Raw genomic sequence first — 16,341 nt, forward strand, 5'->3', positions numbered from 1 at the left:
GCCCTTCAATGGCCGACAGTATTAACTGTCCATCCATCTTTCCTCCCTTACTCCTCTCCCACTCCAGTCTCCCCACTGTCTTGTCATAACAAAGATTTTTAAATTTTTGTTTTTGAGACAGATTTTTGCTGTGTAGACCAGACTGGCCTTGAACTCACAACAGTCCTGCTGCCTCCGCCTCCTGAACACAAGACCCCTGCCCTGCCTCTGCCTTCCTGGACAACCGCTATTACAATACCCCTGCCCTGGCCAGTGTATAAGGACAAACAGAAAGGAGAATGAAGAAAATCTCTTGGGCATTTTGAAGCGCACACTCCAACACCTTTTTCAGTGCATATCCAAAAACGGAACTGTGTCACACACACTGCTTCTCACAGCTCAGGACGCTTAGCCACAGAATAGCACCTGAACACATGTGACAGATATGTGACATGACATTTTATTTATTAAATGACATTTCCAGAATGCCACTATTGTCAAATCGTTTTCTCCTTGAGGCTATCCCTAGGATGGACAGAGGCAATGCATGTTCTACATTTTCAAATACATTGTTTACCAATAGAATATTCTCTATAACATGTCTAGGAAGCTTTCTTTTGCCTTCCTCTTACCAACATAATCGTCCTCAGCTGTGAAATCGTCCTCATGGAGCAGGTCTTCCATAGTGAAGGCAGAGAAGTAGGGAATGCGATTGTCCCCATCTCCTCCCCACAATTTGCTAAACATAAAAATACAGAGAATAGTTTAAGAGTTTCTGGACAGAAAAGGAACTCACCAAAACTCCAGGGCCTCCTAGCCTCCAACCGTGAAGCTGTTAAGAGCTACCATGCCCTGTCCCGTGTGGCTAGATGGACAGGGGAGAGTTCAGTTGGCCGACACAGAGACCACCAAAGAAGAGGGAGAACATGATCAAACTGAGCGACATCCAAGAGGTCCGGACGATGGAATCTAGCGTTCTAGGGAAGACATGGCTTAAATTAGTCAACTGCAGCTGCAACGGTCTTCGCTCTGGGCAATCGCTACGCTAGCTGATGAAAGACACGAGGGGGCGCTGGTGCCCTGGTAGGGACGAAGCGGTCTTGACTGAGCATCTGAGCGCACACCCGCCATCTCCTCAGCTCAACACGCTGCTGATGCTATTTCCTCTGCTGCCCCGGCAGACAGGAGCTCCGAATCCAACCAGAAGCCTGCACCTGTGGCCACTGATCTAAGGCAAGAGGTAGGACCTCGGCCACCCAAGCTCATTATGAAACAGGGTCACTACTTGGCACTTACTGCTAGGAAGGTTTTGGTGAGATTAATGAAATACATGACGGCTGGTACTTTTGTAAATACCCTTAAAGCAACCCAAACATCTCTCAGCACAATCCGTTTAACTCGGTGGCTACAGGGGGCTAGCAGTGTATTTCAGTAGAGTTTTGTTCCATTCTCTCATTCAGCACACCCTTTAGTCCTTTGACTGGAAAAAAACTGTTTCAATTCTCCCCTCCCCGCACCCGCACCCCCAACACACACACACACACACACACACACACACACACACACACACACACACTCAGTAAGCCTCCGGAAGAACTACGGAGTGTTACCCATCCAGGAAAATTACTTGAGAAACTCTACCGGGATTTAAAATGATAGCTTCCGGCCAGAGGTGTGGCATTTGGTCATAGTCCTCTCTGAGCCCCGACCCCAAGAAAAGTAGGGTGGGGGCAGCACACCCGGCTCACTTACTCACTTCCCTAGTCCAGATCCCAGCTGAAGGAGATGGTTGGTGGCCACCCTGAGGCATGAGTGGACAGGGCAGAGAGGGGCCTGAGGTCTGTGTTGGCAGTTGCCATGGTTTTACTCCGAGTTCTGGAGCCAACCTGCCCACTCCCTGGGGCACTCAGGTCTCAGAAGCAGTAAGTTAGAAGTCTGTGGGACCTGGGGAGTGCTATGCTGGAGTCTGCCGGCCCAGCTGTTGAGATGGAAGCCTCAGATTGGCAAGGGTGTGAAGGAGACAAGCCACCAAAGAAGGTGAAGTGAGGCTGGGGTGTGGGAGAACCAGGGAGGTCTGGTTTTGGAAAGTCATGAACATGAAATCCAAGGAAGGAGACAAGAAGAGAAAATGGTGGTTTATGTGATTTGGCAAGGGCCCCAAAGAACAAGAGAACATCATTTCTTCAAGCTAGGGTGTAGCTCAGTAGTGGAGAGCTTGCTCCAGTCCTGGGTTTGATTCCCTAGAACCACAAAGCAGGGATAAGTAGTAAATATGTTTATCAAAAATGTGTTTCTGCCAAGATGATGATAAGTCCCATTTGATCGCTAGTTATAAAAGGCTTACCCATGTCCGTGTGAGCACACATGTGTGTTAAGGTGTGTGTACAGTTATGGGGTTAGCCAGAGTCCACACACTCTACAGTTGGAAGGAACCTGCTCTATAGCTTCTTTACCTTTCCCCTAGCTTCCCTGCAGAGTGGTCTGAATGTGGATCTTCCTCTCTTGAACACAAACAGCAAGTAATCCAATTGTTCTGAGAGGCTTTGGAAATGTGGGGTGCAAAGTGAATTTAATCCCAGCACTTAGGAGGCAGAGGCAGATGGATCTCTGTGAATTTCAAGGCCAGCCTGGTCTACAGAGTGAGTTCCAGGACAGCCAGGGCTACACAGAGAAAGTTGTTTCATTGTTTTCGGGGAGAAAGAAACAAGCAAACAAAAAAATCCTAAACAACAAACAAAATTCCAAAACACAAACATACAAAAACAACAAAAGAAGAAAGAAAGAAGGAAAAAAAATGTAAGTTTCAAACCCAGTGACACTAGTCCACTAATCCTGTGCTAAGTCAGTAATGTTTCAAACACTTCGTCACTAGCATTCTGATCCTTTTGCTCCACTTTGTGTCACAAGACACCTGTCAACACTGCTGCCTTTCTTTACTGGATGCCCCTCGGGGACATGCTATGATGCTAAAACTTAGAGATTCATAGACATGGGCCTGAAACCTCAGTAGGTCCAAATGAAAGAAGTGAATGCTGCCCATCCCCCTGAGGAGTCACAGAATTCTTTCAGTGCCTCAGAGTTCTCAAGTATAGCCACAAGTAGTGATGGTTCACCTCACAGAACTGTTTTAAGAGAGAGAGATCACAGGGACAATAAAGAAGGCCTTGGTTGTCATTTGCCAGTATCTTCCCAGCACTGGTCCTCAGGCCCAGGCCCCTGTCTGACTGTGCCACCTCCTTCCAGGTGGGGAGCGTTCCCTGCTTAGAGAGGAGCTCCAGCACCGTGCCTGCCGGAGATGCTCTGGTCTGTCATGCTAAGGGCCTGAGCCAGGATACCTTCAAAATTGTAAGGAGCCAGCCTGAAACCTTGTCCCCCTAGCCTGGGAGGAATCAGGAGGCTTCTGACCCATATATCCCACCACATGATCTGCCATAGTCAGGACGGAAGTGGGGTGGGAAATTCACTGGAGCCTTGTGACCACACAGCCCTTTGTGGTCCATTAAGAGCTGTAGTCAGGCCAACCTGTGAGGCCCTTGGGTCTGTCCACCTGCCTTTTCTCCACACCCTCAGCCCCTCACCTTGCCTGTGACCTCCTCAGTGTAAAGAATACCTGAGGCCTCTGAAGAAGTTCCTTCGAAAGTTGAACCTGCCCAAGGACCTTCCCCAGAAGAAAAGGATAAAGTACACGAAGGAGAGCCTTGAGGCCCTAGGGGACCATATTGACACCTTTCTGCAGCACTACTGCCGAGCCTGGGAGATCAAGCACTGGAAAAAGTAGGCAGCTTCCCTGCCATACCACACCTCCGTTCACGAGTATGCTATTGTCAGATTCATTCCTGTTGGTTGTCCTCTGACCTCCACACATGTACTGTGGCAAACATACACATATACAGACACACACTCATGCACACACACTCATGCACACACACACTCACACACACACACTCACACACACACTCACACACTCACACACACTCACACACACACACACACTCACACACTCACACACACACACTCACTCACACACTCTCACACACACACACTCACACACTCACACACACACACTCTCACACACACACACACACACTCACACACACACACACACACACGTTTTTAAGCTTCTCCTAAGAAGAGCCCTTTCACCTCTAGATGGACAGCTGCTGTGTGCAGGTGTGTGACTGGCACATGGCATTTGTGCCCTGGTCTCCATCCCCGTCCCCTCAACCTGAAACTGAGGAAGCACCTCGGACCCTATTTCTGCCAGGTAGATCCTGGTCACGGGGCAGTGCACAGGGAGAAAAGGTTCTAGCCAGCCTCTCTCAGACTGGTCTCTGGTTTCTCTCTGCAGAATGCTCTGGCGGTTTGTCTCCCTCTTCTCAGAACTGGAAGCCAAGCAGCTTCGCCGGCTCTATAAGTACACCAAAATGAACCAGACGGCCAAGTTCCTGGTGAGGCTTTCCAGAAAACTCCTCTGAGTAGGAGTTTGGTCAATGTGCTCTTAGACCATGAGGGTAGGACCCTAGCTCTGTCATACAGTGGCTCTCAGATGCCTTGCTCTTGGTCATGTGGACATGAATACTTCTTGAAATCAGAAAGAACTCCAAAAGATGTGATTATATTATAGCTATTAATACTTACTAGAGATTATAGATAAAATTTTAAATGTGTATTTACTAAACTTCTTGAAAATTAAAACAGATATTTTATAAACAGGTATTCTATGAAAAATATTTATGAAAAAGTAACTACTTTTCAAAAAAAAAAATCGGAAAGCAGTAGTGTTCGATTTTGCAGCTTTCTCTAGCGTCTGGCTCAGGGAAGCAGCTGCATTCTCAGGTCGGCCTCCATAGTCAGTCTCTTATGGAGAAAAGACGGATAGTTGTCTTTGCTGTCATACCAGAAATACAACAATAGTAGTTTCTTAATTGTGATGTGGAATTTGAACCATATCAATAAACTTTTCAAAAATTAATAGGCTTTGTTTATTTGTTTTGAGAGAGGGTCTCACTTGAACCCACTTTGTATCACATAGGCTGGTATCAGATCTGCAGCCTGCCTGCCTTAGACTTGGTGCTAGGACTCAGGGAGTGTGCTACTATGATCAGCTAAAAATAATAATCGCCTTTGAGCCAGGTATGCTGGTCCCATCTTTAATCCTAGCACCGAGAAGCAGAAGCCAGCAGAGCTTTGTGATCTATGAGTTTGAGGATATCCTTGTCTACACAACAAGGTCCAGGCTAGCCAAGAGTACATAGATCCTTTCTCAAACAACAACAATAATAGTAATAATAGACTTAAAACCACTTCAAAAGGGCAATCAAGGCAAAGTCCTTCCCCATCCATAGAGACTTTCTATGACACATTTGTCAACTAGTAGGGCATCAATAGATTCTTACTAGAGAAGGCCAATAGTTTACATTAGGATTTAGATTTTATGTTGTACATATTCTATAGTCTCTATTTAATTTCTAAAACTTTCAAAATTAACAAAATTTACATATTAATTATACATCGAGTTTTGTTCTGATCATATTTACTCTCCACACTGTTCTCTGACCAGCAGTTCTCTCCAACTGATCTTTCCCAACTCACTCCTGCTCTCTTGTTCTCTGTACATGTGTGTGTGTGTGTGTGTGTGTGTGTGTGTGTGTGTGTTAAATGTAATTAGGGTTGCATATAGCTACACAGTAAGGGGTTCTTTACAAAATTGTTCCTCCCTCTCTGGTAACCACTGACAGCCTATAGCTCCTCAGGGGAGGTGGGGCCTTGTGAGCTGCTCCCCTGTTTTTCCTTTTAAACAGATCTTGCTGTTGAGTCCTGGTTAGCCTCAAAGTTATAATCCCCCTGCCTCAGTTTCCCAAACAGTGGGATTAGGCATGCATCACCACACCCCACTCATGTTACAGGGTTTCATACATGTTTGGTGGATGTCCCTACCATTACAGTGCCTTCCAGAATAGGTACCCTTCCCCAATTTTGTGTTATCTGCTTGCTTACCCTCTCCTTCCGTCCTGAGGGCTGTTGGCAAACTGCTCTACTCAATGACTCCCATCTGCCTTCCCAGCCTCTCATCCCTGCTATTGTGCAGCACACATCTTGGCAGAGATCTGCCAACGAACTCCTTACTGGCTCCTTAGAACCAACTGCTCAGTCGTTTGCATGTTAAACAGACCTCACTTTCAGACCCTTGTCCCTTCACTTAAAGAAAAGAGGGGGCTATGTAGGTAACTCTGTCCTGTGCACTTGCCTACTTGTGACAAGCAAAGTTACACAGAGAAGAAACCCTATCTGGAAAAACCACACACACACACACACACACACACACACACACACTCAAATAAATCCCTAAGTAACAGCAGTGAAAGTTGCCTTTGTGTCAAGCACCTCCCTGTGATCTTCACAAGTAACTCTAAGTAGCAATTAGAATTATTACCCACAATTTGTAAATGAACCATCCCAGTGCAGGGAGGTGAAAAAACTGTGCTAGGGCACACAAGTCTCAGCTGCCTGTGTGACTGCTTTGCCTGTCCCTTCCCATCTCCGCATCTCTGCTCTTCTTGAACATGAATGCTCGGATCATTTTGCTAATCCTTTTTCTTTTCTTTCCTCTTTATTTTTATTTTTGCAATGCTGAGACTGAGTTCAGGGCCTCACAAAAGTAGGCAAATGCCACTACAGATTCGCCTACATTGCCCCATCGTTTTGTTAAGAGAAGGGCAGAGGTCCTGCTGTGTTGCCCAGGTTGACTCTCCTCTTGGGCTTGAGTGGTGATTTGACTCCATGTCTGGCTCTGGTTGCTCTTTCTCTAACTACAAGAAGTTGCCATTTGCTGGGCGGACATGGCTCACACCTTTAGTCCCAGCACTTGGGTGTGGATCTCTGAGTTCAAGGCCAGCCTAGTCTACAGAGTGAGTTCACACACTCTGTAGTCTACGAGTGCACACACACACACACACACACACACACGCACACACACGCACACACGCACACACACATGCACACACAAGCACACACACACACAGAGCTGCCTGACTCCTAGATTTCTTGGCTTCACTGGCCAGAAAAACTTCAAAATACATCTTCAGATCCTCTGTTTAAATTTTTAAATTTTTTTTACTTTTAAAAATAAACTAAAACAAGCACAAACTGTCTCATCACAACAAGGAAACAAGACACCATCACTCTCAAAAGAAATGGAAGGTATAGCCATAAAATAAAAGGTGACCTGGCTGCGAGGGCAGCAGAACACTTGCTTGGCATGTGTGAAGCCCTGGAAGCGATGTAACTGGGTGTAGTGGTCACTGCATCCCATGGGCTGACCCGGGAGGACTGTGCGGAGTCTTCTTAGCATGGAGAGACTAACCTAGAAGACACGGATGGCAGCCTGGCCCACCCTACATCATCAGTTTCCTGGAAGGAAGATCCCATAGTTCTTAGCGGCTGGGGGTGCGGTTGGGTGAGGCTGCTACTGTAGAACTTAGGCTCATCTCTTCTCCAGTGTCTCCTCAACAATGGACCCAATTTCAGGTCGCACTCTGCCCCTTGGATGCACCGGAGAGGTCTTTGCTTGGCAGCCAGGAGGATAATCTCCCCAGGCTCTGCAGTGCCTGGGGGCTGCATGGAAACATCAGCGGCATGAAGGAGAGGTTGTCCAGGATGCAAGCCCCGGGCCAGGAGGCTGTCCTGCTGGAGGAGCCGAGGTCCTCACACTGCTCCAGAGGTGATGCCCGCCACCCAGATGAGGGGCTGTGGAGGAGTCTGAGGGTTTCTCTGGCACAGGCTGCGCACAGACAGCTCTCTTCTTCTACCGTCTCTTCCTTCTGTCCTCTCCTTCCCCCTCTTCGGTCTCTTCTCAGTTTTTGGCTCCTGTCCAGATAGATTCATTACGAATCTTCAAAATATGTCGATAAGTGTGGGGGGGGGGAGTATGGGGGTGGGGCGAGGAGAGGGGCAACAAAGAAAACTTACTCAGTACCCCAGGACAGCACTGTTGCCTTTAGTGCGTTCCTTTAGTCCCAGCAGAGTTAGCATTTTGTAAAGGCCCTTTCTCATGACTGGAAACAGGGTGGAGAATGTTTCTCAGTGCTGAGAGTTCGGGTGCTCAGGAGTCTGGGCAGCAGTGGCAGGATGCCCTCTCTGATGGCATGGGGCAGGGAAGTTGAAGGGATCCATCCTTATGGCGACCTAGATGGCATGGAGACATCCTTCCCAGCTACTTTGGCCTCTGTGGTGAACAACGTGTCCGATTCTCTGCACAAGAGCTGTGGAGCTAGGAGATGGAGCTAGACAGGGCGGGACCCGTGAGGATTCCTGCTGTACAAAGGCGCAGAGAGGCCCGGCAAGCATCCACCGACACGCTTCTAGAACTGGCCTCTGTGCCACAGCCAGCTGTTCTTTCTCGGCTACTGTTGGGGAAGATAAAGGCAAGCGTGGTGACCTAGAGAACTCACAGTGTAGTCCTCACGTGGACTCAGAGGCTCTTTGAAGGCGTGGCTGCTTGGGGCTCCCTCACAGCTAGGCCTGGCTGTCTGTGACACTGCAGATCGGGGAGGTGAGCTACGTTAGGGACACTGGGGAAAAGCCTTGGATAGTGGACTGAGAAGCTGGAGATCCACCCAAGGGAGTCATGAGTTTTGAGTAAGTACCACATCCATGAGCAACATTCCCAGTATCTTTAAGCAAGTGTTAAAATAAGTAGTCACACATGGCGGCTTGTGCCTGTGACCCCAGCACTTTTTCCGAAGTCAAGACGGTTGTCAGGAGTTTCAGATCAGCCTGCATGACATAGTTACCAGACCAGCCTCGGCGACAGTACATGAGACCTTATTAGAAACAAACAGGCTAACAAAATGGCTCAGTGGGTAAAGACCTTGTCATTAATTTTGATTTTGATTTCTGGGATCCACAGGGTAGAAGGACAGAACTGATTCTTCCCACAGATTGTCCTATGACCTCCAAATGCTAATGGCCCATAAATAAATGTAATTTTAAGAATTTAAAACAATAAAAAAAAATTTGAGACAGGGTCTCATGTAGTCCAGGCTGGCCTCAAAGTCTGAGTTACTGCCCCCACCTGGCAAGTATTAGAATTACAGGCCACCTGCTTTATGTGGTGCTGGTGATAAAACCCAAGGCTTCTCACCTTCCAGGCAAGGATTCTACCAACTGAACTAGTTTTTAACCAGTAGTCTTATCTAGGTGGGAAGTTTATATCAATATCAAATTGGCTCTGATTTTATTGTGTGGACATTTTGTGGAGTGAGAATTTACTGATATAAATCTGATTGATAAATTACAAGCTTCTGGAGTTTTGATTTTGTCAGGTTACTGGGAATTGTGGCTATAACCACGGGGGTGGGGGATGCAGGGAGACCACAGGGGACAGAGACTAGCAGACGCTAGCGTGGCATGGAACATGGTGTCTTTTTACTGTTATTAATATTTACTACTATGCCAACCCACTTTTAATTATTATAGACAAAACAATTAAAACATAAATAAAAATAGGAAGGTTGTCATTGTCCACTATTGCATGATTAACACCTTATACACTGCATACAGCTTGCTTCGTGTTTGTGGGGGATGCTGCGTTGAATATGGGAAGCCAGTAGGAGATAAAGCCTCTCAATCACTTCCCCAATCTTATTTTTGGAGATAAGGGTTTCTCGCTGAATCTGAAGCTCACTGGCTGGCTAGCCTGACTAATCTCCTGATCACCCAGTCCCAACCTCCCCAGAGTGGCATCACAGATGTGTGGCTTCAGAGGACTCAAACTTAGACCTTATTCTTTATTTATTATAAATAAATAAATGGCAGGTTCTTTACTAACTGAGACCTCCCATCCCTTAACTGGATTTTTGAGGGTCTCAAATCCCATGGGGCTGCAGTTACAAGCAGTTGTAAGCCACCATGGGGTTGTTGGGAACCAATCTCAGACTGTCTGGAAAAGTAGCCTGTGCTCTTAATCTCTGAACTATACCTCCAGCCCTTTAACCTTGCTTTTTTTTTTTTTTTTTTTAAATGAATATCGTCAGCCTTTCCAGAGCAGCACTTTCTCTTTGTGGAATTGGATAATCCATATTCGAGTTTCAGTAGTAGCTGCTACACAGCCTGCTCACACCAGGTGTGCCACCTGCTCACATCTCAGCTTACCAAACTTGTTGCCTTTTTACCTGACTTGTTGGAGGGTTTCCCAAGATCTGATGGTCCCTATTATTTCCCTTTGCCATTTAAAACTTGTTTCTTTTTTTTATATAATTTTTAACGATTTATTTATTTATTTATTTTAAAGATTTATTTATTTATTATATATAAGTACACTGCAGCTGTCTTCAGACACACCAGAAGAGGGCATCAGATCTCATTACAGATGGTTGTAAGCCACCATGTGCTTGCTGGGAATTGAACTCAGGACCTCTGGAAGAGCAGTCAGTGCTCTTAACCGCTGAGCCATCTCTCCAGCCCTAAAACTTGTTTCTTAACTTATTTCTTTACCTATAAACAGACTTTAGACAGAAAGTCCTAATGAGGGCTGGAGAGAGGGCTCAGTGGTTAAGAGCACTGACTGTTCTTCCAGAGGTTCTAAGTTCAAATCCCAGCAACCACATGGTGGCTCACAACCATCTGTAATGAGATCTGGTGCGTCTGAAGACAACCACAGTGTGCTTATATATAATAAATAAATCTTTTTAAAAAACTTAAATCTTAAAAAGAAAGTCCTGATGAGTTGATCTCCCTCCCTCCCCCCCCCCTCTCTCTCTGTGTGTGTGTGTATGTGTGTGTGTGTGTGTGTGTGTTTCTTGATGCTGGAGCTTGGAGATGGAAGTTGTGTTGTGGCTATAGCTCAGTTATAGAATGCTTGTAGCATATGTGAAGACCTGGGTTCAACCCCAGTAATACACACACACACACACACACACACACACACACACACACGGCTGATGAAAGTGATAGAGGTTAGAGATGATGTGGGATCCCCTCCCCACATGTTACATGAGGAAGGCACAAAATACCGGTAGACCCTTCATTTGTGGTCTACCTACAGTGACAGACATGGTGTTTCTTTGGCACTGTGTTCATAAATCAGTTATTGGTGAAAACTTGGCAGTGCTGTTTGCCAACAGACTTGAGTTTTCAAAGCACTTGGAGTTAGTGGTGAGAGCCGAGAGGGACGCAGGGGAGTCAAGCAGACTTGGATTCCGTCCTGGCTATGGCTCTAGCTTGTTATAGTTTCAGACATGCCACACGCTTGTTCTTTGCCTGGCTAGCATCCTCACCTGTAAACTGAGGGTGACATCACCTCTCCACCTCCCAGGTCTCAGTGACACAGTCGGCAGTGAGACATTTCCTTATCGCTCTATTCTTTCTATCCTGAGGTGTTACCGAGGTTTCTTACAAGCTGGGTGTTACCCTCTCTGCCTTCTGTTGTTTCAGATTCTTTAAGGAAACTTTCTCAAAAAACAAAGCTGAAGAAAAAGAGGATTAAGGAGAGACCAGAATCTCCCAAAAGCTACTCATAAGAAGACCTACAGGATGGAGACACAGGGACGGAGACCAGCTCTCCGTGGCTCCCCAAGCACTTGCTTGTATACTCTGGAGGATGAGGGGGTTGAAGACGGTAAAGAAAATTTACTTTATCAGAAGGATACTCAATTTTTAATTATAAATAAATGAGTTGGGAAATAATAATCTTTAAGACAATTGTACTTTCCTTGTCTGAACTTCATTCATCTTTTATTTGCTTAAAAATATTTGAAGCCAGACCTGGTGTCCAGTCTTTTAATCACAACACAGGTAGTTGGGGTCTCTGTGTGTTTAAGTCCAGTCTGGTCTACACAGGGAGTTCCAAGCCAGCCAAAGCTATACAATAACACCCTGTCTCAAAAGAGGAAAAAAAACTGTTTGAAGCCACTTCCTAAGTGGCAGGTAGCCAATCTTTGCAAAGTAAATAGCTGTGGTTACCCATGTGGAGAGTCCAGTGGGGGAAGAACAAAGGATGCTATCCATATATGCCATAGGAAAGCACAGGATAGGACGACTGATTGAACTGGGCCAGTCAGCGACAAGTCTAGCAGCCCCCGAATCATCTAGTCTCCATCTTGTGGGTAGCCCAGGGCAGGTGGTAACAACGGAGAGGTACAGTGGTTTGAACCGAAGCCACTGGGGCATGGGGGAGATTTCCAGAGAGAGGCTAGAAACAGAATCCTGAAGAAGAAATATCAATAGTCTTAGCTGGGTGGTGATTTGGTCAAAAATTGGCAGCTACTAATGCATCTAATTCCCAACAAGGAGTCCCACTTGCAAACATCATTTAAAAATATTACTTGCCAATATTGTAACTGTGTGATTTCCCATTAAATGCAAAGTCAAATTCTGGCTTTTCGTATGGCTGCCTACATTTGGATCTGCGTCCTATTGCACTGGCTTTCCTGAAATGCTTCCTGGTTGACCACTGTCTCCTCCCAACCCTCGTACTTTTCACAGTGGACTTCACACATCTACACCACCTGTGCAACTCTTGGGGCCGTTAGTATTTGATGTCCCCAAAATGCATGGAACCGACACAGGTGTGCCGCAGCACGGTGAACCAAGGACCTTGAATAGGTTCAAACATACTTTGCTACATTCATTCATTCATTCTTAATTTATTCATTCATTTATTCACCGTGAGGGTCCACTGTGAGGACAGGGTGAGGACATCAGAGAATCAGTTCTTTCCTTCCACCACCATAAGGACCCAAGATGGAGCCCAGATCGTCAGGCTCGAAGACAAGCACCTTTACCTGCTAAATCATCTTGTCAGTGCTCCTTTATTTTATAGTGCTGGAAATCAAAAGAGAGCCTTGTATATCCCGGACAGCCTGGGCCACACCCACAGTCGATGAGTTTGGATGGTACCCAAGAGAGGTAAGAAAGGAAAAGAGGAAACTAGAAAAGTAAAAAATATACATCGTCTCCAGATCCAGAAACCAGTTACATGGTGACTCTAAGTAAGGAAGTGGGCTCCACTATTTTCTTTGTGTATATTTGTGTGTGTGTGTGTGTGTGTGTGTGTGTGTGTGTGTGTGTGTATGTGAGAGAGAGAGAGAGAGAGAGAGAGAGAGAGAGAGAGAGAGAGAGAGAGAGAGAGAGAGAGAGAGAGAGAGAGAGATGGAACGTGGGATTCTCTGGAGCTGGAGTTTCCTAAGTGGTTGTGAGCCAACTGATGTGGGTGCTGGGAATACCCACATCTTCCTCTAGAAAGGCAAGAAGCACGTGTAACCACTGGTAGCCTTCTCACTCCAGCCTCCAAGGCCCAGTGATTTTGTTTGTTTTACGAGACAGGGTTTGTCTGTGTGTCTTTGGCTGACCTGACGCTCTGTAGACCAGGCTGGCCTCTAACTCACCCAGGTCTGCCTGCCTCTGCCTCCCCAGTGCTGGTAGTAAAGGCCGCACCACGCACTCTCAGCTTTCCTTTGTTTATTCTTCACTTTCTCTCTTCTGTCTCTCTTTTTGTTGTAAACACAAACAAGTTAATGAGGACCCTGCCCAAGGCATATGGGAACCAGGTACTTTAGGGCCAGAGTAAATGTGTGAAACCCGAGGGCCACATGGTGCGGGCCCAGCTCGCTCTTATAACCCAGGGCTTCCCCGAAGCCCAAGAAGGGACTGCGGGAGCCCTTGCTGGACTGGTTCACAATTTTGACAAAGCAGAAGGACCTGGGAGAGGGGCGGCCTACCGGAAACTGCGTGATGCTGAGGGGCTCCCAGCAAAATAGAGTGCTGGTCATGATCCTTGGGGCAGCACCGCCACCTACAGGAACTGTGGGGTACCGCTGCCTTCCAACCTGGCTGCCGTGGGCAAAAAGCCAGGTAGAAAGGGCTGGGGAGCTCCCCCTAAGGGCAACAGGGGAAGCTGGGTTTGGTATCCTCTTAACTCTTTCCTCAAACTCAGTAAGTCTAAAACGGCAGATCACAGATTTCTCTGTTTAAAATTCCAACGTTCCTCAGTTCATCTGAAGTCAGCGTCAGTTTTGCCCTGGTGGTGCACACTTCTAATCTCAGAGATGGCGGGGAGGGGTAAGGAAGGAAGGAGGATGAGGAGTTCTAGGACAGCTTGAGTAATATAATTTAGCCTGTCTCAAAATAAACTAAACAATACAAATAAAGCCTAAATTATCTGCTAGAGCCTCTCTGAGCCACCCCCACAGCTGTTCTAACCCTTGCTTTCCTCAAACCTGTCAAACATGTGGCCATTTCAATTTTATATTACTATGACAAAATACATGAGATAATAAACTTACAAAGAGGAAATTTTTAAATGTTTAAATTATATTTTCACGTGGCCAGAAGACAACTAACTTGTTCATCGGTATATCCTAAGCAATTATAATAGAACACAATTACTCACTTAAAACTTTGTTGAATTAACAAATGAAAGAACATGCCCAAACAGCACCTTTTCAACTACTGTCCAGAGGAGAAAAGAAGCCCAAGACACCTCTTGGTGGTGTCTCCTGTACTGGAAGTTGGTGTAGGGACTAAGGCTTGCTGATGACCTACAACTGCAAATGACAGTGACACTGTAATTCCTGATCTTGGCCAGCCTGACGTTTTTCATGACATGTAAACACCTGGGAGACTAATGTATTATTGATTGATTGGCTGGTTGGTTGGTTGATTGTCTGAGTATTGTGGGCCTGATGCTAAACCCAAGGCATGTGTACCTGGTGCCCTCTGTGACCAGAAGAAGGCACCAAATCACCTAGAATTAGAACTAATTAGGTGTGAGCTGCTTTGTGGATGTGGGAACTGAACCCAGGTCTTCTACGAGAGCAGCCAGTGTCCTTAACTGCCAAGCCTCTTCTTCAGCACTAGAATGCATTATTCCTAAAGTTAGTTTCACGTTCTCAGCTATAGTATCTAACAGCGAGGATGTCACAGAGTAGCCAGGGAGGTTGTATGCAAGAAGAATTAGATGTTACTATGTTGCTCTGTGCTCTTGTGGTAAAGCTAATCCCAAGAAGGAAAAACACACACTCCTGTGAGCATTTGCCTGTGCGTACCCACACGCACACAAAGTTTCACCAGTGTCCTGGTAGCAGCCCTCAAGAGGGGACCTTCCAGAGAAGAGGGCTTCTCTGAAAGATTTTTTTGGGGCAGGGAGGGGGTAGTGAGATTTGGTTTAATTATTCAGACCAGCCTTTGACAACTTAGTTCAAAAGGTCCTCCTGCAGTAGCCTCCCAAGTAGAAGGAACTACAATTGTTTGACCTTGAATTCCCTAAGTAGTCAGACTGAACCTTAACTTCCCATCTTCCTGTCCTATCTCCCTAGTTCTGGGCTTATATGCATTGCATTCGTGTCTAGTTTAAGCAGTGTAGAGATGAGATGAATGAATGGCATGCACTATACCAACTGAGCTGAATTTCCAGCCCCCGCCCCCAAACGAAGTGGAAAGGGCTCCTAACCAGAACTGTGATGGCTCATCACTACCCAGCCAACTCCGCCCCCGGCCCACATGGCTGCTTCACAGTCTCTCCAGAGCAACTCTTCGGTCCACACTTGTAGTTCAGGAGGAGTGCTTTGTGCTCCTCATCATCAGATTTCTGTGTCTAACTTGTGAGCCAGACTTCCCCATGACAGATAGGGAAGTAGGCTTCAGGGTTAGCACAGCTGAGCTAAGGACCCACTGTCAAGGTTTCCCAACTCTCCAAAACACACACACACACACACACACACACACACACACCACTGCCTTTTTAATAATTAAATTTAATAATTAAATGCATGTCTTTTGCTTTATGGTCTCTAATGACTTTGAAAGTACATCTGCATTGAGAATATTTAAAATTCTTTCACATTTTCTCCCGGCATCCCAGTTTCAGTGTTTGCTCTAAACCTCCGACTTATCTAAGCTTATTTTGGTTGATGTGCAGTAAGAATCCAGTGTATGTGCTTTTCGATTGGCTACACCCTTACTCATGGGTGTGTGAGTGTATTTGGGGACCGGAGCATTTAGGGCAAAGTCATCTTTCCTATGACCATTTTTAGATGTAGCTCTTCTGTATCAAATTCCTGGCTTATCTGGGTCTATTTCATGAAATTTCTGTTCTATTTTGTGGATTAGTTCTGTATTTTGTGTGGAAATTAATGAAAAAGAGTGAGTACAAACCCTAACAAAATTGGGAAGGAACTGGTTTTCGCTGTAGTTGTTTTACATTTATTTGTATGTGTATCTGGCCTGAACTGGAACTCACTATGTAGACACCCCACCCCACCCCACCCCTGCTCTTGGGTCTTGAGTACTCGGATTAGTGCACACCTGCTCCTGGTCTTCATGGCTGTTCTTCCAAACGTATCATGGCTGATGGAACTGCCAGGC

The 16,341-nt window shown here is 46.2% G+C and overlaps 1 protein-coding gene across 1 annotated transcript; it reads left to right on the forward strand.

Moving 5' to 3' along the window:
• Nucleotides 1–1,965: 1,965 nt before the first annotated feature.
• Nucleotides 1,966–11,498, forward strand: CHCT1 (CHD1 helical C-terminal domain containing 1; the record flags this gene model as incomplete). The annotated part of the gene is made up of 6 exons (XM_080924434.1): nt 1,966–2,016; nt 3,223–3,324; nt 3,578–3,753; nt 4,328–4,427; nt 7,507–7,699; nt 11,413–11,498. The coding sequence occupies 6 exons, from the start codon at nt 1,966–1,968 to the stop codon at nt 11,496–11,498; spliced, it is 708 nt and encodes a 235-aa protein (XP_080780560.1).
• Nucleotides 11,499–16,341: the final 4,843 nt, after the last annotated feature.

Source organism: Micromys minutus, assembly GCF_963924665.1.
Source record: "Micromys minutus genome assembly, chromosome: 10".
Lineage (NCBI taxonomy): Eukaryota > Metazoa > Chordata > Mammalia > Rodentia > Muridae > Micromys > Micromys minutus.